General features: G+C 40.9%; 1 protein-coding gene across 1 annotated transcript; it reads left to right on the forward strand.

Annotated features, from left to right (window-relative positions):
* Positions 1–20,709, forward strand: hyal4 (hyaluronidase 4). The gene is made up of 5 exons (XM_079681900.1): positions 1–130; positions 12,936–13,258; positions 13,672–14,338; positions 16,095–16,184; positions 17,422–20,709. Exons 2-5 carry the CDS (start codon positions 12,969–12,971, stop codon positions 17,926–17,928), a joined length of 1,554 nt encoding a protein of 517 aa, XP_079538026.1. The 5' UTR covers positions 1–130; positions 12,936–12,968; the 3' UTR covers positions 17,929–20,709.
* The last annotated feature ends 3,057 nt before the right edge of the window (positions 20,710–23,766 follow it).

Here is a 23,766-nt window from a genome sequence, read left to right on the forward strand (position 1 = left end):
TATAAGTGTGGATGTCTGCTTGTGTTTTACACTCAGAGGGAATGAACGCATGTCTGTCGGACGTAGGATCCAGAGGGCCACCATGACCTCTACGGTGACCCCGGAGACAGAGAGACCTCCACAGCTACAGGTGAGCCGGTCACCTCAGGTACTCAATCTGTTCAGAGCAGCAGCCTCTCTCCATGTTCAAATCTCTGTGATATACAAAATACTGGTTTCAGATTTCTTAAGGAAGTATTTCCAGAGATGTTGACAGTGAGGTTTGTGAATTACGCAACAATATAGACACAGTATTTGCTGGTAAAAACAATCATGACTGCATTTCTGCTCAACTGCATTGTTTTTGCACCACTTTTGATAAAAATATAAATAGGCTTTAAACAAGTTCATCCATAGCCTGGACTTATATTTAATAAAACTGACCAATATCAACGAACTTCTGGATATTGCATTACTTCTATTATTCCACACTTCTATCATTTCACTGTATCTTGTAACTCGTAGACACAAAATAACGTGAAATAATAATAATAATTTTTTGAAGTCATTATTCTAATTTTTTCAGGTTCATATTTGTAATTTGTCCTCTGCTGTGACATGTCTCCATGCTTTAATGTTCAAAAAGACCACTTACATGCACTAAAACCTTAGTAACAAACTACAGAAAAGGGGAAATAATAAGAACAATAGGGCCTCTTTAAATAGACTTTGTGTATCAAACTTAAATCTAACTACCAAGTAATTAAGTTTTTATCACTTCAATTCTTACGGGCAACCGATTCCCCATATTGCTTCACTTTTTATAAAACAGATCCATCTTACTCAAGCTTGACGGCGTTGCAGGATTTGTTTTGTGCCACGAGAGGCTGATAAAGTGTATTTTTAACCTCTGAGGGAGGGAGGGGTGTTACAGCGTCTGTTTTGGGTGATGCAGGAAGGGAAAAGGGGGAGGAAGAGGAGGAGGAGGAGGAAGAGGAGGAGGAGGAAGAGGAGGGGGGGAGAGCGCTATGCCATGCAAGGAATGTTGGTTCACCCTTAACAACAGTGGTGGAAGAAGTACTCAGATCTTTGATTTAGGAGTGACATAATACATCGTAAAAGACCTCTGTTGCAAGTCCTGCTTTCAAATCATATTTAAAGGTCATGTGATGCTCAGTTTCAGGTTCATGTTTGTGTTTGGTGCCTGAGACATGTCTCTTGATTAGAATCAGAGGGGGGAGAAGTACTCATATCTTGTACTTGAGTAAAAGTAGATGTACTCAGATCTTGTGCTTGAGTGAAAGTAGAAGTACTCAGATCTTGTACTTGAGTGAAAGTAGAAATACTCAGATATTGTGCTTGAGTAAAAGTAGAAGTACTCAGATATTGTACTTGAGTAAAAGTAGAAGTACTCAGGTCTTGTACTTGAGTAAAAGTAGAAGTAATCAGATCTTGTACTTGAGTAAAAGTAGAAGTACTCAGGTCTTGTACTTGAGTAAAAGTAGAAGTACTCAGATCTTGTACTTGAGTAAAAGTAGAAGTACTCAGGTCTTGTACTTGAGTAAAAGTAGAAGTACTCAGATATTGTACTTGAGTAAAAGTAGAAGTACTCAGGTATTGTACTTGAGTAAAAGTAGAAGTACTCAGGTCTTGTACTTGAGTAAAAGTACTCAGATATTGTACTTGAGTAAAAGTAGAAGTACTCAGGTCTTGTACTTGTGTAAAAGTAGAAGTACCAGAGTGTAGGAATACTCTATTACAGTAAAAGTCTATGTTACTACTAGTAAAAGTAGAAAAGTATTCTCATCAAAATATAGTGAAAGTAGCGACAGTAAAAGTAGTCGTTGTGCAGATTGGTCCATTTCAGAATAATATATATGATATGTTTTATAATGATTGATCATGAAAGTGTTCTCAAAGCTGCTAAAGGTGCAGCTAGTTTGAATGACTTTGTATACTGCAGGGTAGCTGGTGGATTTACTCCAGGTGGAACTAAAGTCTGATTCAACACTTGATAATATTTCACATCATTCATCCACATCTGTAAAGTAACTAAAGGTATTAAATACATGTAGTAGAGTAAAGGTACAATGTAGCAGAAAATGGAAATACTCGAGTAAAGTACAAGTACCTCAGAATTGTACTGAAGTGTAGTACTTGAGTAAATCTAATTTACACCTCTGACTATGAGACATTGAAGCATTTATGTGTTCATCAAAGCTGGTTAATATGGAGCTAATCTCTCAATTACCTTTTATACTTGTGCTTGATATTTTAATAACACATCATGGTTTTTGCATTAGTTAATTTATAGGATGTATAAGATAACAATCTGTAGCTAGAGCTGTCAGATACACAAAGTGGGGCAAAGCGTACAATACTGACTTCCAAAGTGTAGTGGAGCAGAAGTATAAAGTAGCATAACATGAAAATACTTTAGTATCTGAATAAATATACTTTCCACCACCGCCAAACAATACCCTTGCAGTACAGAAAGCTTCCCTATTGTATTTTACCCAGAATGCATTACTGTCCTCCTCTAAAGCTGCACACCATTAGCGGAGCAGACATTTAAAGTCTCCGTTTAGGTGGAGTTTCAGTCATTTAGCGCTCTGACTCATAAAGACCTACAGTAAATATTCAAAGAGATGAAAAACACGGGAGGTTCTTCTTTGAGGAAGAGCATCTGGATTAAAGTTCATCACACGCGGCTGTAACACTTATTTTTTTTTTTTTGTGTGTGTGTGTGTGTGTGTGTGTGTGTGTGTGTGTGTGTGTGTGTGTGTGTGTGTGTGTGTGTGTGTGTGTGTGAGGTTGTTGTTGTTGTTCAGTCTGCCCACACACACTCAGAGGAGGTTAACATGCCTGGGGTTAAAGATCAGAAGCTGAAGCAGAGAGTGTTGATTGGCTAACGGGATTTCAGGATTTAGCTCGACAGGTAAACAAGCAAACACGGTAATCTGAGGACGCTCAGGTGAAACACTACTAAGAAACAGTATTTTGCCGGATTATGATATATATATAAATGTGAAGAATGACATAAGGTTGCATTTCTTTTTATTCCAAATAAGGCAACGTCACCATACTTGTCAACCCTCCCGATTTTCGCGGGAGACTCCCGATTTCATTGTCCTCTCCCGGTTTCCTCCCGGGGTCATATTTCTCCCGATTTCTGACAAAATCAGATTTACACACGACTGTTTCCACTCGGACTTTAATACAGCTACACCTTTGTTTGGTTTCCATGGTAACACGTCTCTTTAGTAGCGCGCGCAACTCAAAGTCTGAGAGGGTGAGGCAGATAGTCACAGAAAACAGAACAAGAATCGACAACTACTCTACGCTCACTCCTTTCCTGTAAAATACAGGTCCAGCCCACACATATGCTCCATCAAGGACGGTGCTACAGGCCGCAAGTCAGTGCACTTACAAATACAATAAGCATGTTAATGTTAATCTAACAGCTCCGGCGATCCACTAGCTCCCCCCCCCCCCCCAATTTTGCATTTTGAAATGCTCCTGATTTCTGAGGTCTAAAGGTTGGCAAGTATGAACGTCACATGTTAGAGCAGCACAAGAAACATTGATATCAAATATTGTACTATTATGCTTGTTTGGTAACACTTTTGATCAATTGTTTGAATAGAAAATAGTGGTAGTAGTGGTTGTCTTGATAAGAAGCGACATTTTTGTTCATTAAAAATGAATTTATGTAAGAAAATATCTCAAATGTTGATACTGCCGCCAGAAATCCAATAGTGCTTAATCTGATTCACATTGTACTGCATGTATTACAAGTTGTAGGCTATGCCACAAATACAAATAAACAAAAATACTAACATGAACCTGGAAATTAGCATAATAGGGCTCCTTTAAATTTGACAATGTAGACAAAATACATTTCTTTACCTTGTTCCTTTTTCAATATATCCAAGTACCTTTGTCACATGACTCTTTGATCCTTAACCAACAACAAGTTTCTCTGAATGATCAGAGCTCTAAAACAATGAGGGACTAACTTGAAGAAAGTATCAGAATAAACAAAGATTTAAAAGCAGCCATGAGGCTTAAAGATATCCATATTTCAGATTTGCTGATCTCCATTAGTTGTGTTTTCTCTGAGCTCATCCATCTGGTTTCTCTATCTAATTTAAATCCCCCTCAAACCCAAACTCTCCATCTCCTTCTTCCTGGTGTTTTGCGCTCGCAGTGGAAACGTTTCGCTCTTCCTCTCTGGCTTTTGTTTTCCACTTCTCGTGTGAGGAACATGAATCACCACCACATTTTAGCCACCAGGAATATTTGTTGAAATGCTTCTCTCTGCTCTGGTTAACGCGCTTCAACCAGCGTGTTGTGATTCATGGAAAGAAGGGGCGATGAAGGACACAACACATCTGAATCAGTAACACTTTCATAACTACACTGTAGCTAGGCACAAATGACAACAAAAGCCTTGAATCCTTGAATCCTTACTTTATTCGACCAACAGCGAGGAAATGTCCAACCGAATTGCAAAGGACAGTAGATCAGGGGGGTCAAACTCAAATACACAGTGGGCCAACATTTCAAAATGGGTACTAGTGGAGGGCCGGACTGGTTTAATGTTTTTTGCAGAACGTATTGAAATGAACTTATTGCACATATTAAACCTGGAACTAACAAAGCTTAAATGATTGCCTATAAAAACATTAAATAATCAGTTGCTTTCATTTCTTATTGCTCTATCTGCAGATTTTCCAGAGTCATTTCTTATGAGTACATTTTCCCACAGGACAACAACAGCTTCAACAAAACTATTTCCCTCAAAGAACAAACCAAACATGCCCTGTTGTCGTGAGAGACAAAGTGCAGAAGGAAACATTGAAACTCAGTTTGCTGCTCATGCTGCTGCAACACAAACATTTTCTAAATTGGGATCAATAAAGTTCTTCTTATCTTATCTTAAATATGTTACACTACCATTCAGACTTTTTGATTTGGTTGCTAGATATCATTTTGCATAGTCTCACTATAAAACAGACTAAAGAATTGAGGAAAGATGCCTTTGGATTATTTATCGTGTGATGTAGCCGAATATATTAAATAAAGAAAGTGTTACAAAGTCAAGAAAGTACACAACCATAATCAAAGTAAGCAGCAGCAATATCAAAGAAAGTGAACTGGCAGCAGTGGTGCAATGGAATACAGTAAAAAAAACAAATACTGTACTTGTATAACATTTTGAAGTACTTTACCGGAGTATGTTCAATATATATACTTTCAGTTAGTGATGGGAGTTACGGCTCTTTGAAGGGAGCCGGGTCTTATGGCTCCGTTCCTTTGCGAGAGCCGTTCAAAATGTTTTTTTTAAGTGGCGGTGGAGATTATTTGTTGACCCTGCTTTAAATGATATGTTGTTGGCTTTACAAATGTTGAACTCCGCTTTATCATTGCCTAGGTCTTTGTTTGTGTTTGGCTCATTTATTCACCCGAAAAACACGTCGTCTACCTGTACCACTCAAGAGCGGCTCTCACCAAGTACCACTCGGTTCCCTTCGTTCGTACCAAAGAGCCGTTCAAAAGAATCGGATCGTTCGTGAACGTAACATTACTAGTATATATTGTTTCTTTGACTTAAAGTGGACCAAGCATGCTATATTTGAATAATATTGTGTATGACCATACCTATATAAGACATATTTATACTTTTTATTTTTCAAAATACCAAACAGATCATGCATTTTAGCCATTCCTCATTTCGCTCAATTCAACACTGTCTTTGCATCATGGGCTGATTCTGTGAGAACAGCACCATCTACAGGCCTGGCATATGTACTACAGCGTCTCCAGCGCTTTCCAACGGCAATGTCCGTGGCTGTCTCCTCCTGATTGGTGGAGTTGGCCCAATAGCCGTAGCACCACTTCTGTGACGTCATAGAAGTGTTCAAATCTGGATCAGTCTGTATCAGATCCGTTGCAGCCCCTTTTTAAGAGATTTGGGTATTGAGGGAAATAGAGAGGGTTGTGTTTTCTGACACTTGGTGAGTTCCCTGGAACACCGGGGACACATGTTCATGTATCAAAGACGTACAAAAGTGCATTTTGCATGATAGGTCACCTTTAAGTTAGATTTCGAATGCAACGCAAACATATATAACACACTATACAAGAAAGGGAAAACCCCAAAAAGCATAATAGGGCTTTTTTAAAGTTGCTTACTAACTTGAACAACATGCAGGTATTTCTTTATGAGTCACAAATACAGGTCTGCAGGTTTATTAGTGGACAATGTGTCACGAAGCGTTCATGAAGCCAGAATCTGACTGACTGAGTATTGATGTGACTTGGTGAGATCCGGTTGCTGTTGGAACATATTTTCACGACAGATGGTGCATGTGAGGGAATCTGTTATTTTGGCTCCCGCCGCTCAGGGGTTCGGCTCGATTCCCAAACATCAAACGGACAACAAGCTTCTTCCTCTCCTGGCGTCTCTGAAAGTCCTCGTCTTTTTATCTGTTTCCATCGAACAATCAGCTTCACATACTCCTGAGTTCAAAATACTTTCTTTGGGCTTTGAATCCAATCACTCGGGAAAAAATGAACTCCTTTCGAGGTAGCTGTCCAGGTATTATAAACCGGCTTGAGGCGTAAATAACTGTAAAGGACACATTTTTAACGAATCCCTGGGAAAAAGGAGACAAACTGAGCCCCTCAATTAAGATTATGGGGGAAATAATCGATACAGCATCACGGTACTTTGCGTGCCAATATTGTATCGATACACGGATATATACAAACATGTCTCTGAATTGTTTGGCTCCAAACACCAAATAGATCATTGCAGCATTACCCATAATCCCCTCTGTTTCAGCCCTGTTTCCAAAGTGCTGATTCTCTGTCTGTTACTTTAGATGAAAATAAGGAGCCCCTCCCCTCGCCCCTCTGAGAGAGATTTGGTTACAAAGAACTCAATGGTGCTCTAGTACCTCATTCACACCAACGGTGTTTCAGGGCCGGTTCGGAGCTGGAGCTTGAAAAGCACCGGGTATTCCTGTTCACACCGCAGCGGAGCAGCCTCTTAGCTCCGGAATCCGGTTCGTTTCAAGCACCAAAATTGTTTCCGGCTAGAGCAAAAGCACTGCATACATCACGCTTACATCCAGGCGGGGGCGGGGGCGGGGGCAGGGGCGGGATCAACTCCTGAACAACAACAAAAAGCCCGCGTTTTACCCAGCTTGTACACAACGATGGAGAAACTTAACAAGCAGCAGTGGTCCACTGAAGAGACCAGCTACCTACTGGGAATCTGGTCTTCCGAAGAGGTACAGAGGAAGCTGGAGCATAATCGGCCATTGTTGTTGTTGTTGTTGTGAGCTGTGAGGGGTTTCTGCGCGGTTTGGCATTATGAAGCACGCAACGGTTACGTCATGACGCAAACGATGACGCAATGACGCAGCACGAGTCGGACTCTGGGCGGTGTGAAAAGAGCTGGAGCTAAACCAAAGAACCGGTTCTGAACCTGAAAAGCTCTAGCACGGAGCTTGAACCGGAGTTGCGTTGGTGTGAATGAGGTATTAGAGGAGATTCAGGTGATAAGGGGGGGGGGGGGGGGGGTTACCTTGGTTGCTGATTGGCTAATGGTTACTCAAGACAAAACATCGTTATGACATCATAAAGTGGCCACAATCTGATCAGCTCATTTTCAGACAGGTTTTTATAGAAATGGATCAAAAAGAGAGAGAATCTTTGTTCCTGTCTCTTTCCACAAAGGGGACACATGTTGATGTAGAAGAGACATGGAGAAGAGGGGACACATGTTGATGTAGAACAGACATGAAGAAGAGGGGACACATATTGATGTAGAAGAGACATGAAGAAGAGGGGACACATGTTGATGTAGAAGAGACATGGAGAAGAGGGGACACATGTTGATGTAGAAGAGACATGAAGAAGAAGGGACACATGTTGATGTAGAAGAGACATGAAGAAGAGGGGGACACATGTTGATGTAGAAGAGACATGGAGAAGAGGGGACACATGTTGATGTAGAAGAGACATGAAGAAGAGGGGACACATGTTGATGTAGAAGAGACATGAGGAAGAGGGGACACATGTTGATGTAGAAGAGACATGAAGAAGAGGGGGACACATGTTGATGTAGAAGAGACATGAAGAAGAGGGGACACATGCTGATGTAGAAGAGACGCGAAGAAGAGGGGACACATGTTGATGTAGAAGAGACATGAAGAAGAAGGGACACATGTTGATGTAGAAGAGACATGGAGAAGAGGGGACACATGTTGATGTAGAAGAGACATGAAGAAGAGGGGACACATGTTGATGTAGAAGAGACATGAAGAAGAGGGGACACATGTTGATGTAGAAGAGACATGAAGAAGAGGGGACACATGTTGATGTAGAGGAGACATGGAAAAGTGGATTTTGCATAATAGGTGACCTTTAAATCGTATCGAAATACTATTGTATCGTGGCATAAGTATCGCGATAGTATCGTATCGTGGGGAGCCTGGTGATTCTCACCCCTATGGGCAATCTAGAGATATGCAAGGGGTTGTGCCAACATCTCCCTCTTGACCCTTGGCCCCCATCATCATGTCGTTCCTCTGCAGAGCTTCAGACACTGGCAGCTTCTCTTCACACTCACCCCAATTTTCCGACAGAGACACTGGAAATTATACGGTTTCTCTGGTTCGAGTTTTTGTTGAATGAATGCTCCACAAGAACCACAGACATCAACAGACTCTTATCTTAATCGATGCCAGACATACTCTGCATAAATAATTGACTTTGACACGAAGCCAGACTTTAAACATGAACAGGAATGAATTAAATCTGAGGCTCTCCATCTTTTACCAACATTGAACCATTGACATGAAGGATGGGGCAATTAAAACTTAGACTGTGGTTGCATTGCACTGTTAATCAAACTATTTGCAGACCGTCTCAACCTGAAAGAGGTCTGCAACTTGGACATTCACATAACAAAAAATCCCTTTGCTGTACAAAGCAGTTCAAACTGTGTGGCTTATTTGAAGCAAATGTACTTGCAGGATTCTTGCTGTTTCTTCATCCTCCTCACCAACTCTAACCCTTAATGTTTTAGATGAAAGTGTAACATGACGGCTGTATTGGCTTTGAGGTTTACTAACCAGTGTTGCATGTCGAGAGTTATTTATCCGTAAACTGATCGACGGAGGTATTATATAAGAACATCTGTCACATCTCATGTCTCTGTAAGAAGAGCTCAGAGATTTCAAGCTCAAAAAGAAACCCGACAAAGAGAATATTCAGAAACATTCCCATCATCAAATCTCGCCTGGAAGTGCTTTCAGCCGTACATCCATACATTCACTGCTTTGAAAGAGGATCTGCTTTGAAAGAGGATCTGCTTTCACTCAACTTGTGCAGCAGTCAAATTATTTCCAAACCTACGGGGAAAGACTGGCACGAGCATACTTGCCAACCTTTAGACCACAGAAGTCGGGAGCATTTCAAAATGCAAAATGCTTATTGTAGTTGTAAGTGCACTGACTTGCGGTCTGTAGCACCGTCCTTGATGGAGCATATGTGTGGGCTGGACCTGTATTTGACAGGAAAGGAGTGAGCAGAGAGTAGAGTAGTTGTCGATTCTTGTTCTGTTTTCTGTGAATATCTGCATCACCCTCTCAGACTTTGAGTTGCGCGCGCTAATAAAGAGACGTGTTACCATGGAAACCAAACAATGGTGTAGCTGTATTAAAGTCCGAGGGGAAACAGTCGTGTGTAAATCTGATTTTGTCAGAAATTGGGAGAAATGCGGGAGAAATATGACCCCGGGAGGAAACCGGGAGAGGGCAATGAAATCGGGAGTCTCCCGCGAAAATCGGGAGGGTTGACAAGTATGGGCACGAGCACAATGAGACTTTGATGTCAAACCGACATAACTAAGATCGGAAAAAGTCCCATAAACTTTTAACAACTTCACAGGACTTCTAACCAACACGGATCGAAGGAGACGTAGGAATTTCATCTGCTGTCATACTGAATTACAGTTTATACACTAGTGTATTATCTGTAATTCGCAGATCACAATATGATTTTTTTTTAATTGTTAATCGTCAGCACGGATTATGATCTGTTGTTTCGTCACCAAAGTAAACATTGGACCCATTTTTCACAAAACATTTTGACAATGACATTGTATTTTTCAGACTGAAGAATGATGAGATCTTTTTTGAAAACATCAGTTTCTAACAAGTGTCTAAATGAGACAACTAAACGTCATAACGGCCAACATTAGCCTCCTTTAGTTTAGCGGTGGAGACGTGAAGTCATGTGACCGTGCTGTAGTTCCTTTATAACCCAACATTAGCCACCTTTAGCTTAGCGGTGGTGACGTGAAGTCATGTGACCGTGCTGTAGTTCCTTTATAGCCCAACATTAGCCACCATTAGCTTAGCGGTGGTGACGTGAAGTCATGTGACCGTGCTGTAGTTCCTTTATAGCCCAACATTAGCCTCCCTTAGCTTAGCGGTGGAGACGTGAAGTCATGTGACCGTGCTGTAGTTCCTTTATAGCCCAACATTAGCCGCATTTAGCTTAGCAGTGGTGACGTGAAGTCATGTGACCGTGCTGTAGTTCCTTTATAACCCAACATTAGCCTCCTTTAGCTTAGCGGTGGTGACGTGAAGTCATGTGACCGTGCTGTAGTTCCTTTATAGCCCAACATTAGGCTCCTTTAGCTTAGCGGTGGTGACGTGAAGTCATGTGACCGTGCTGTAGTTCCTTTATAGCCCAACATTAGCCACCATTAGCTTAGCGGTGGTGACGTGAAGTCATGTGACCGTGCTGTAGTTCCTTTATAGCCCAACATTAGCCTCCCTTAGCTTAGCGGTGGAGACGTCAAGTCATGTGACCCTGCTGTAGTTCCTTTATAGCCCAACATTAGCCTCCTTTAGCTTAGCGGTGGTGACTTGAAGTCATGTGACTGTGCTGTAGTTTGTTTATAGCCTGATGTTAGCTTTTTACTTCACAAATCATGAAGTGGTGTTCAAATGTGGAGATTTTCCTGCTGAACAAAACGTGTTAGTATTATAAACGTGTGGAAATGGAAAAGACCCATTGGCTTTTTGTCGAAGCAGCTCTTGTGATGCTATCTTTCGGGTTGACCTACAAAAATACGTCATCACTCCACCACTCACTCTGGGCCTCGTGATAATGCATCATCTTTAGTTACAGAGCATCTTTGGTGAAAGCGTGACAGAAAGAAATGAAATCAAAGTCAGATTTTGTCTCCTTCTCTCTGACTTCATATTGGATTCCTCCAGCTGTTGTAGACGCAACACTGAGCCTCTCTGAGGGTTTTGGCAGTGAGGCCTGTCATTGTGGCGTGAGGCTGTGGTGAGAGGAGGACGAGCTGCGGACAGAAAACAGCTGAAGTCCTCCTTACAGTCCCTGGGTGTCAACTCACTTCCTCTCTGTAACCTCTGACCCCCGGGGTGCCATGGGAAGAACCAAGGACTATTTATGTCTCAGACTAAAAAAGACAGAATGCAGTCTGAATTCTTGCCTGTAGTTGAAAGAGTACAAAGTGGGGCCAACATATACAAACAAATCATCCTCTGGGGAGCAAATACAGTATATCAACAGCTAATTTCATGGAAATACTTGATTAAGGCTCCAATAAACAACTTTTTCATTGTAAAATAATGTGCCAAGTTCTCTCTTGATCAGTTTATGTGTTAATCTTCTGTAAAATATATTAAAAAAAAGGGAAAAAGCCCACAATAATTTGCTAGTGGAGTCTTTAAATATCTGCTTTTATCCGAAAACATCCCAAAGATATTCAGTTTTAAATCACATTAGACAAAGAAAGCAGCAAATCCACGAAAAATAAGAAACGACTAATCTATTGTAAAAATACAAATAATAACCATTGATATATTCTTCAAGTAAGCACTTTAATTAAAGCTTGTACAGTTATGTTTAACAGGTAATGAGACTCAGCAGAATACAGATGTTACCGAGACCAAATCACCCAAAAACAGACGATCGATTCAAGATCCCGAATCCAAATTTTCTTTGGATTTTTTGTAATGTTTAATACTATAGAAAAAACTTAGGCAACTATTCAAATTCATTAGGTTGCAATATTCCACATGGCTTGTGCATAAAAAGTCAGTATGTCTGTCCATCTTATTAAAAGGGGATCTCCAAGGAATTTTAAATGTCAACAGCTGGAAAATAAATGAAAATTTAATTTCTGCAGCGTGTCAGCATGCCGAATACATCCCAGATGTTTTAACAGACTTAACAAACGGCTCTTAAAATCACATGTAAAAGCAAATGTGAAAAGCTGTCATGATTCTCTAATGTGCTGACAGTAAAACAGATGTTTATTTAGAAGACAGAAGCTGCGGATAATATGTTTCACGAGTCATTTTGCAAAAACTGTAAAACTCATCCATAAACTCGCAAACAATATCAAAACAGTCCCAGGGTGAAATTAAGTTTAGGAGACTCCACACTGTCATTAAGAGCTTTGGGGAGGCGCCACTGCTGCTTATTCTGTCCGTCTGTAAGCAGGTTGAAGTGCAAAACATTAAAATCTCTTCAGCTTGTGTTAACCACAGACCTTATTTCACCATAACAACCAGAAACACGTTCAGAAAACGAATTGAGTCCGAAACAAGGGAACCCAGGAGTGATAGAATGCTGACTCATTACTCGGTTTGGGATTCATTCCAGCACCACTTTCTAAACAGACCTGGAAAGAGAAATGATATCAATATCAAAATAATGAATTAACAAACAAACACCTGTGGTAATGCTAATTCACCACAGGTGTTTGTTTGTCACATGACTTCACGTCACCACCGCTAAGCTAAAGGCGGCTAATGTTGGTTGTGATGAAGTTTAGAAAAAAATTAATTCAACGTTTCTGTTTTTCTCTTCCCTTCCCCTCCATCTGTCCTCAGGATGATTGACAGCTGCTCCTCCTGATCCCCAGGATGCCCGTGGTGCCGGTGGGCGGGGCTTCCTCCACCAATCAGGTCGTCCCCGTCGCCTTCACCTGCTCCTGGCTGCTCCTTCTCTTCCACGCTGCCTTCGGTCAGAAGCCCGCCAAGCTGCCTCTGATTCCCCGCAAGCCGTTCATCGCCGCCTGGAACGCCCCGCTGGACATGTGCACCATCAAGTACAACGTGACCACCAACGCTGAACGCCTCTTCCACATCCACGGGAGCCCGCGGGCCGATTGGACGGGTCAGAACGTCACCATCTTCTACGCCAACCGTCTGGGGTACTGTTGGGAAAATACTGAATGTACTCTTCCAATATTAGAGTAGCATAATAAAGTCCCAACTGTAGCTGTGTTCATGACAGGATGTGTGATTACCTAGAAGAGCATCAGGACTGTTTGAGGCATATGATAGCTATGTGATTAACATGATGATTCAGCCTCTATGGAGAGAGACATATGACAAGCATGATCATTTCTGACGTGGAGCTAATCTGAAGTAAACATTGAATACTGCTTTCTATTCCTCCATCTTGTGACTGTGTAACTCCCTCTCTTGGATATCAGCACGCGAAGGACACTGTTCAGGAACTAGTTGATGCTCTGTATGTGATGACTACTTCCATTCTGGAGAGGATCACAAATACATGTATCCTGAGATTGAAGCTCAAACCTAACCTAGTCTTTTCTAACAGGTACTACCCTTACTACACGCCTCAGGGTGTGGCGGTGCACGGTGGCCTGCCTCAGAACTGCAGCCTGGACCTCCATCTCGTAAAGGCCTACCAGGATATTAACCACTTCATCCCCTCGGAGGATTTCCGTGGCCTCGCCGTCATCGACTGGGAGTTCTGGCGGCCTCAATGGAGCCGTAACTGGCACAAGAAGGACATTTACCGGCAAAAGTCCAAAGAACTGGCCGCCAAGGCGTTTGTAAACGTAACGGATGCTCAAGTGGAGGAGCTTGCACGAAGGAGGTTTGAAAAGAGCGCCAAAGCGTTCATGCAAAGGACTATCCAGCTGGGGACTCGCCTTCGCCCCAATGCACTCTGGGGATTCTACCTCTACCCCGACTGCCACAACTACAACCTGCACGAGCAGAACTACACCGGCTTCTGCCCCCTGCTGGAGAGGCTGAGGAACGACGAGCTGATGTGGCTCTGGAACAGCAGCACTGCGCTCTTCCCCTCCGTGGCCATCAAGAAGAGTCACTCCAACAGCATCAGCAACCTGCACTTCGCCCAGCACAGGATCCGAGAGTCGCTCCGCGTCGCCGCGCTCACCTCCAGGGAGTACGAGCTGCCCACGTACGTGTACCTCAGGCTGGGCTACAGGGACGAGGCCATGGCCTTCCTCACCATGGTAAGAGAGACGTTTAGCTAAACAATGTAGATGCCCTGCTGTTTGTACAGTACTGAGCATGTGATTTACATACTTAGCTCTGATTGGTAAGCATCGCAAGGGCTCCCGCGACAAAAAGCAATAGGCCTAAGTATTTTTCATTGAATCTTTGCAGAAAATAAGCTCTGTGGCAAACAAACGTTTGGATACTAACACTTTTTGTTCAGCCGGATAATCTCCACATGTAACACCAATTTCTGGAGTTAAAAGCTTATCTTAGGCTATGAAGGAACTACAGCAAGGTCACATGACTTGAGTTTTTGCAACTTTTGATCTACAATGCACCTGTCTCATGAAATAGATGTGTTTCTCCTTTTCTGTTCTAATCTGCTTCTTTTCCAAATTAGTCCAAAGTTGTTAGACCTGTTGCAGTCTGAGCAGCTGCAGATCCATATTGCACAGATATATTTATTTAGCCACAGCCTCTTTTTATAGCGACCCAGTCACATTGAGACCATTTTAACTTGTGTTTGACTGTGGCCACGTCTGGTATGAGATTTGTCTGTCTAATACAAAAAATAAGATGTCCTTTACTAGTCACAATTATTCTGTTTTCTTTAGCCTGCAAATGTAATTTAACGGAAACAAGGCCTGCTGCCCTCAATTCCGATTGGAACAAAGTCAAGCAGCCCTACAAGCACGTTTAGTTATTACTCACAAGTTCAAGGGATGTTAACAAGAAATGTAGGGGGAAATCTGAGAGGTGTTTTCCAGCAGAAATCAACAGCAAACTTACACTTGATCTCACATTATTTTAGCTTTTAGCCTGGAGCTTCAACCTGCATATTTAGTCAAAGTAGTTTTCTTTCTTTCACTTTACCCACATTTTGTTTCTTGAGAAGGATGTGTTGTAGAGAAGCTTCACAAGCCATAATATCCAATACAACTTAAAATACCTAATAAAGACATTTCAAAGAATGTCTGACACAAAGATGGATTTGTAATCACAACATTGGCTGCTTCCACTGACTGAGGGACGTAATTTACTTTCTCACTCCTGCCATCTAGTGGAGATTGACAGAAAAGCAGCTCAGATCAAATCCATAATTGTTCTCCCATTAATCAATAATGATGTTTGTACAGGTTTCAGATTCATGATATTTGTGATAAATCCATGCATGTGACAGAAAACAGCTTTGTATTTTAGTTTTGTTTGATAAATAATTTCGCTCTGCATCAGCCAAACAGCTCGCTGCACCCGCACTGCAAGGGGGACCCAAGTTCCCATCAGCAAAAACACGTGGGTTTGCTATCCTGGCTCCAAAATGGTGGAATGAGCTCCCCATTGAAATCAGGACAGCAGAGAGCTTGAACATCTTCCCGGGGGGGGGGGGGGGGGGGGACGACGACGACTGAAAACTCATCTCTTTCGACCCCACTTCGAGCGATAGAATTACTAACAAAGCACTTATATACTAATAAAGGACTGGCTTATCTAAAGCCAGTTGAGTAGCACTTGAAATGTTTGGCTCTATGAAACCTGATGTACTTATATGATTCTGTTTTGATTTGTGATTCGAACATGGTGAGACCAGGGTGGTCACGGATGTGTTTGGGGATTTTAATGCAATCAAATATTTCATTGTGCTTCACAAATAACTTTTTTTGCACTTTGGGCCTGGTGTTAAAGTAAATGTGTGTTATATGACTTTACTTGTGTGTCAGTGAAGGAAACAGACCATAATATGTACGCCTGTACCTTTTGTGTGTCCTGCAGAAAGACTTGATCCACACCATCGGAGAAAGTGCTGCTCTGGGAGCTGCTGGCTTCGTCATCTGGGGAGATCTGAACCTCACCTCCTCCAGGGTGGGTGTCCTCCGCCTGTTTCCAAAAATAAAATAACATCTTTACTCTCTCTCTTTGAAAGCTTGCTCACAGAGGGAAAGTATGTCCTGACTCCCCTTGTTAGAAAATGATTGATAGATCCACAGAGATGTAAATACACGTCATTTGTTGATTTACTGTCAGATGTTTTCTTTCTAATTTGTGCTGTTGAGTGTTGTTAAAAAAAACATTCTTTCTTCGAGCGTCTTCATTTGTTTTGGAATCCAAACAAACCACAGCTGTAAATATAGCCAGACAATAGAGAGCTGACATCATGTGGTCGCCGCGTGTTGTGAAACCACTTAGGACAATTTTAAAAACTATAATACACATGTTTTTATGGCCTGCAGTTATCCTGTCTGCATGGAAAAGAGTTCATCCAGAGAGCATCTGACTGTCTCCGATTCTCAGGGAGTGTTTTATATTCATTTAAAGCAGATATTTAGATGTTTGTTCGACTTCAGCTACTTCACGGTTTATTCCTCGCATCAAATCTTATCTGAAACACATCTTGGTGAACTATTTTCATCATGTAAAAGAAAGAAAGGTTTAAAAAGGCTCAATGTTGTTGTGAAATCTGGGAGTACCAAAGCCACAAATTAAAGCGTTTGCATTTGTGCTCTCTGTGTTTCGTCTCCCTGTTCCTGCCTGTTGGCGTCAGCTGATAGAGGTGTTATGGTTTATCTTGTTATGCAGCATGTTGATTCTTCTCTCAGAACCAGCTAAATACATGGGTCTGGGGTAGAGTTATTCAGAAGTGGTTTGGCAGCAGCGGATTCACCTCGTGGCTCAGCTCATGTCTTGTGAGTTCTCCGGCCGAAGCTCCAAATAAACCGTCAGTGTTTGCCATCAAAGTTCCTGCTCTCTCCTCGTGTCTCTCTGAGTCTCCATTGCTCCAGAAGATTCCATCACACAAGGAAGCACTAAAAACTCATTAAATGTCTTCAATGTTTTCTGAAACATCTTGTGAACTTTAATGGCATAGACAATAATAAAAGCGTTCCTCAAAATCAGTGGGTGGCACGTACATTTGGTATCCAATGCTAGAAAGTAGCGTGACCACTTGTATCTAAAAAAGTCCATTTGGCTACGATTGGTTTATCACAGCTGGTTTGATGTACAGTAAGTACCTGCCTACTGCTACTGAAAACGTAATCGAGGAGCCAAACTGGAGTCTTCCATCACATCCTGACAGTTGTGTGTTTTTCCGTTTCCACAGTTTAACTGCACCAAGGTGAAGACGTTGCTGAGCCACCGCCTGGGTCAGTACATCACCAACGTGACGCGAGCGGCCGAGGTCTGCAGCGACTTCCTGTGCCAGGGGAACGGCCGCTGCGTCCGGCGAAACCCCCTCGCCCGCCACTACCTCCACCTGAGCGGCACCTCCTACCACATCCAGCCCTCCAACGACGGGGACTTCTCCGTCACCGGCTGGCACTCTCAGCACGAGCTGCAGCTGCTCACCAAGAGGTTTCGCTGCCACTGCTACGAGGGACACGAAGGCGAGAGATGCGACTCCATCAACATCGTGAGGGAGGACAACGAGCCGAGGAGGGAGGAGGAGGAGGAAGACGAGGAGAAGGAGAGGAAAAGGACTGAGTGGGAGGACGAGCAGGGGGAACGGTGGGAGGGACGGGAGAACGAGGCGCCGCCGAACAACTGCAGCCTCCACCTGATGGTGCTAATGCTCCTGATGAACCTATCGTTAGTGAAGACGCTCGTATGAGGACACAGATGTGACTTTTTAACATACAGACAATGTTTTTTTTTATTTGAGATGGAGAAAGACTGGAATTGAACCCAATATGTTACTGTTTTAGTTGATGGACCATGCCATGTTGTACAATATGTATTATTATCCTCATAAGGAAAGTGGTTCTCCGTCTGGAACAGATCTGGTGCTGTACTCATTATCCACGGTGTTCCTGGATGGCTAGCTCTAAAAGGCTGAATTAAATCAAAAAATATATTTTAGTAAATGAAATGCTATTTGAAACTTTAACAAAAGCCCCAAAACAGTCAACAGCTGAACAGTCAGAAGATATGCTAACACAGGCTGACTATCAGCATTTACCGTCATTGCTTCCCAAAGTCCAAGGCGATTCTTAAAAATGCTTATTTACGTTAGTTTAAAATGTAAGCATGCTGACATTTTAAACTATGTAGCATTTAGCAGAAAGTCAGGCTGAGGTTTGGTATAAGTTGCAGGTATTTGGTTATAAATTAAATTATAGGACTTTTGGTGCAGAAGAAACATTTTGATGTCAACATTTTTGCTGAGGGGGGGGGGGTTAAATGTGTGTAGCAATTGTTAAAGCAAACCATCCAACCAATTTAAGACATTTTACTTCAAAACCACCAAAGTCAACCTCATGGTGGCGCCACAGGAACAGACAGTGGAAAAGCAAAGTCAGTCAGAATCATCCTCTAGGAGACACTAGTGGCCATTAAAGGAAATACTAACACACATTGTCAAGTTAAAGAAGAACTTAAAAAACAAATGGTGTTCAATGTGAAGTGAAAGCAGCTGCTGTGTTAAAAGGTAACTGGACATTTTCTGTTAGGAGTGTGATAGCACTTTACATGAAACAAACATGAGGTTGGACGTGCAGTTTGGTTGATTGTACCTCAGTTAATCAGGTGAACTGTATTTGACTTCTGCAAAAATCTGCACAGCCTATTTAGCCAAGAACTGCATCCGTTCTTCCAGGAAAGTTAGAAAATAATGTATATACGTTTGTTTAAGAGTGGACGGAGTCACCTCCAACAATGAGGAGATCTTCTAGCGTAGGAGGGATTACGGATTTAACTGCAGGATTATCCTTCATTTTGTTTTACGGAGGTACAACAGCCAAATCTAAAAACCAAAGGGTGCTACTACTCACAGCCATAGGTAAAATAATCACTAATATTAGACGCTTGGTCTGTGGTGATTTTAAGGCACCCTTTAAGAATTGCTGTTATTTCTAACAGCATGACACTTGATACGCTGTTATTGCATCGGCATTATACATGAAGTATGTATTTTTTGTACTGTTACTTACATTATACTCTTGAAGTACGGCATGTCGGGATATGCTACATACTTTGAGTTATTGGGACATATGTTACAGGTGCTATGGACTTCAACATATCTGTATTCTTTCTATATGAGTATAACAAAAAGGTTTGTTTAGTAGTTATTATACAGAGGTTAACGTTACTATATCTGAGTTTGGAAGAATCTAATCAAAAGATCTGTTTATTTTTGTCATCTTGTTGTGGCTGTAGCTGTTGAACAGAACTGTAGGTATGACGAAACACTGAACAGGAAGTAAGAGACGGCACATACTTTATCTGAATTATAATAATGACGAAGAGACTTCCTGTGTTTCTTCAATGCCTACCTCTTGCAAAACGATGACAGATACTTGTACTTTAAATAGTCCACAAAAACATGTTCCATTCCTGAGCGTTTATGCCTCCAGTTATTCTAAATTCTTGGGATTTTGATTTTCCTCTGTTCATTTTATCTGGAACAATTCAAGCTTGAGCCCACAGAACAGCTAACAGATGCTAAAGCTGACAAATCTGCATTCAATGTTCTGGCTTCTTCTGGAGCTTTCAACCCTAAAAACAAGACCAAGTCAGGATGACATTTCAGAGGGGAAAGACAATTCAAGATAAGCCCTTTTTTTAACCAAGGTTAAAATATTATAAACTGTCTCAAAGATCTCTTTTTAACTCTATTCACACCGCTCATAGCAAGTCTGTTTTCCAATTTTTAGACAATCGAGACCATTCGTCAAACACACGCCGCTCTTAGGCCAAAATACCAGTATAGAAACATAGAGACTTCTCTTCATTGACCACAGAGAACTGGAGCATTTTGAAATCACAGCCTGTTTAAAGCAGAGGTAGACCTTAGACCTGGTTCTGGATCTGGTCATCCCAAAGACTTCTAATGAAAGTTTCTATAACTTTCTGGTACGACCAAAAGCAAGTCTGTTTTCCATTTTTATCCAATAAATCCTCTCGTCCAATACACTCAGTCCAAACACACTTTTACTGAACGTTTCTGCAGCTACAGATAAAGAGTTCTATCATATTTAGAAAAAGACTTCCAAAAACTGGAACTGGATAACTTTTTGGGGTCAAATCAACAATCACTACAGCCTAGAGAACTGGACGGGTTTGAAATCAAATCAAACTCAGAGAAGAGGAAGACCTGAGACATGATTCTGGATCTGGTCGTCCCAAAGACTTCTTATGAATCGATTAGAGTTTCTGTATCATTCTGTTCTTTAAAAAGTAAACATGTAGCATCTGTCACAATCTCTGCACCACTGATCCTAAACTGAGCCGGTACGTTCATCTCAAACCAGCCTTCAGGTGAAGTTTCCTGGACTCACTGTGTGCTTTGTTCCCTGAAGATTGTAAAACCAAATATGCATCAAGGACGATGCAACACTTGGAAAATGTTACCTGAATGTAAATGCACTGCAAATAAAGACTTTTCTTCAAAACACCTGACTTTCCAAATCATTTCTGTGCAAATAAAGACAGGATGTTTGCATATATCTTCAGTTATAAGAGAAACAACGTGTGCAACGTGTTCTTGCCACATATGATGAGGCTTTCAGAGCTTCATTATTCCTTGTAAAATATATCCTGAGGGGGGAATTTGAAGTGCGTTTAAATAAATATTGAAGTAATCCCGGTCTTTCCAATTCCACAGCAACACACTGGGAAACCTGAATCATCAAACCAGCTGGTTCCTGTTTGGTTACCAAGGAAGGAAAAGGTGAACACGGAGAGGTGACACTCTCTGACCTTTTCACAGAGGATGACTCGTGAAAAATACCACAGAATTCACCAAAAAAGGCAATATTTATTTAACCACAAAACAAAGGAAGTTTCCACTTGAAGATAAAGACGAGGCCTGCAGTATTTTTTAAATATCAGGCTTGAACTGAAGGGTAAGGTAGACACAGGTCCGCACTGCAAGTCTAACCATAGTGTGTTAAGTAACAATTACAATTTAAATTACGAAGGCCACAAACTTAGAGAGAGAGATAGATAGATAGATAGATGGATGAAAGAAAGAGAGATAGATAGATGGATAGATAGATGGATGGATGATAGAAAGAGAGATAGATAGATAGATGGATGAAAGAAAGAGAGATAGACAGATAGATAGATGGATAGATAGATAGATGGATGGATGGATAGATGGATAGATAGATAGATAGATAGATGGATGGAGAGATGGATAGATGGATAGACGGATAGATAGATAAATAGATAGATAGATGGATGATAGAAAGAGAGATAGATAGATTGATAGATGGATAGATGGATAGATGGATAGATGGATGATAGAAAGAGAGATAGATAGATGGATAGATGGATAGATGGATAGATGGATAGATAGATGGATGATAGAAAGAGAGATAGATAGATGGATAGATGGATAGATGGATAGATGGATGGATGATAGATAGAGAGATAGATAGATAGATAGATAGATGGAGAGATAGATAGATAAATAAATAGATAAATAAATAGATAGATAGATAGATAGATAGATAAATAGATAGATTGATAGATGGATAGATAGATAGATGGATGGATGATAGATAGAGAGATAGATAGATAGATAGATAGATAGATGGAGAGATAGATAGATAGATAAATAGATAGATAGATGGATGATAGATAGATGGATAGATGGATAGATTGATAAATAGATAGATAGAGAGATAGATAGATAGATAGATAGATAGATGGAGAGATAGATAGATAGATAAATAGATAGATAGATAGATAGATAGATAGATAGATAGATAGATGGAGAGATAGATAGATAGATAAATAGATAGATAGATGGATGATAGATAGATGGATAGATGGATAGATTGATGATAGAAAGAGAGATAGATAGATAGATAGATAGATAGATAGATAGATAGATAGAGAGATAGATAGACGGATAGATGGATGGATGATAGATAGAGAGATAGATTGATTGGAAAAGGGTGGTGCTACATGAAGTGAATAAAAAAGAGGATGTTGTACAAACCGCTTATGATGACCTTAAGAGCCTTGTAATGACCTAGAGTCTTTTCTCTAAATATCTCATGAAAGGGGAACAGAAATGTATCCTGAACTAAGTCTTTATTTTGTTATGAATTACAAAGAAAAAAACGAGTTCATAAAACAGATGCTTTGTTATTCTTTCAATGGCGTGGAATGAAAAGATGAAGAGGTGAACATTTTGAAGATGAAGGTGATTCATAAAAAAACTACCAGACATAATAAAATACACTCTCACAGTTAATGGAACAAACACTAAATGTGTTTTTAGATTGTTTCTTTCCACTTAAAGCGGACCTCTTATCCTATATTTGAAACATATATTGTAGGGCCATACCTATATAAAACATGTCTGTGAAGTGTTTTGATTAAAATCCCAAACTGATCACCCGTTGTAGCCATGCCTCATACTGCTCAAACCCCTCCTTTGCAGCCCTGTTAGAGAAACGCAGATTTTGGGTCCTTAGCTTGAAAAAAACAAAAAGAGGAGGCGGAGCTAATGCCTGATCAGAATTCTACCGGAGATAAAGTTAAATTCTGCTGTGATAAAACGCCATCCTGTTCTAAACCACATCAAGGATTATTTCTGAAACAGTATGGAGCTCAAATGCTTTCTCTCTTGCAGGTTTATCACAAGGTGAGTTCCTTTTTTTATTTCCTGCTTTTTAAACACATGAGCTCTCCAGTACAGGTTAGCTCTGAGTGTTAGCGAGGCTTGCTAATGTAAACAAAGACGTCCAAAACACGTCAGGCATTGTTTCTGATAGCTAATCTCCGTGGGTCCACCTTCCGATATTACGTCATATCGGCAGCAAATCTGTATCCGCTCGTTGTACCCCCGTTTTTAAAAGATTTGGGTACGGAGGAAAAGAGAAAGGGTTTTATTTTCTGACGCTGCGTGAGTTCCCCGACGCAGATAAAATAAGATAAAAGGCATTGCACATAATAACAAATTAAAAGAGTAGAAATAAACTATTCTAAAATATAAACATATCAAAAAAGAAATAGAAATAAACCAGCGAGTAAGAAAAGTATACAGATGACCATGAAGATAAAATAAATCTATAAACTCTCTGACGAGTAAAAACACTTTTGAAGGGCCAATTTTCTGTTAATGTAATATACTGTAAGCAGGATATTATTTACATAAAGTGTGCATGGAATGGAATAATCAATTAAATATAAATATAAAATGTACAGAATGTTATAGGTCAAGTTAACCAAGACGAAACGATGGAGAAGTACTTGTCTGAAAATCGACATAACAAGGAAGCAAAACTCTCAAAAAGCAATGTTTTCTGTCGTGTGCCTTCCTTGTGTTGAAGTGAATATTCATGGTAAATGTGCATAAAAGCATAATCTAATTGAAAATTCAAAACATACAAAGAAGTGTTAATGTGACAAACGTGAACTCTAACAAGGCGCTGACCTCAACTTGTGTAAGAAGCGTCAGGACAGACGTCTGAACATGAAGCAGATACAGATCGAT

This window comes from Notothenia rossii (assembly GCF_949606895.1).
Source record: "Notothenia rossii genome assembly, chromosome: 5".
Lineage (NCBI taxonomy): Eukaryota > Metazoa > Chordata > Actinopteri > Perciformes > Nototheniidae > Notothenia > Notothenia rossii.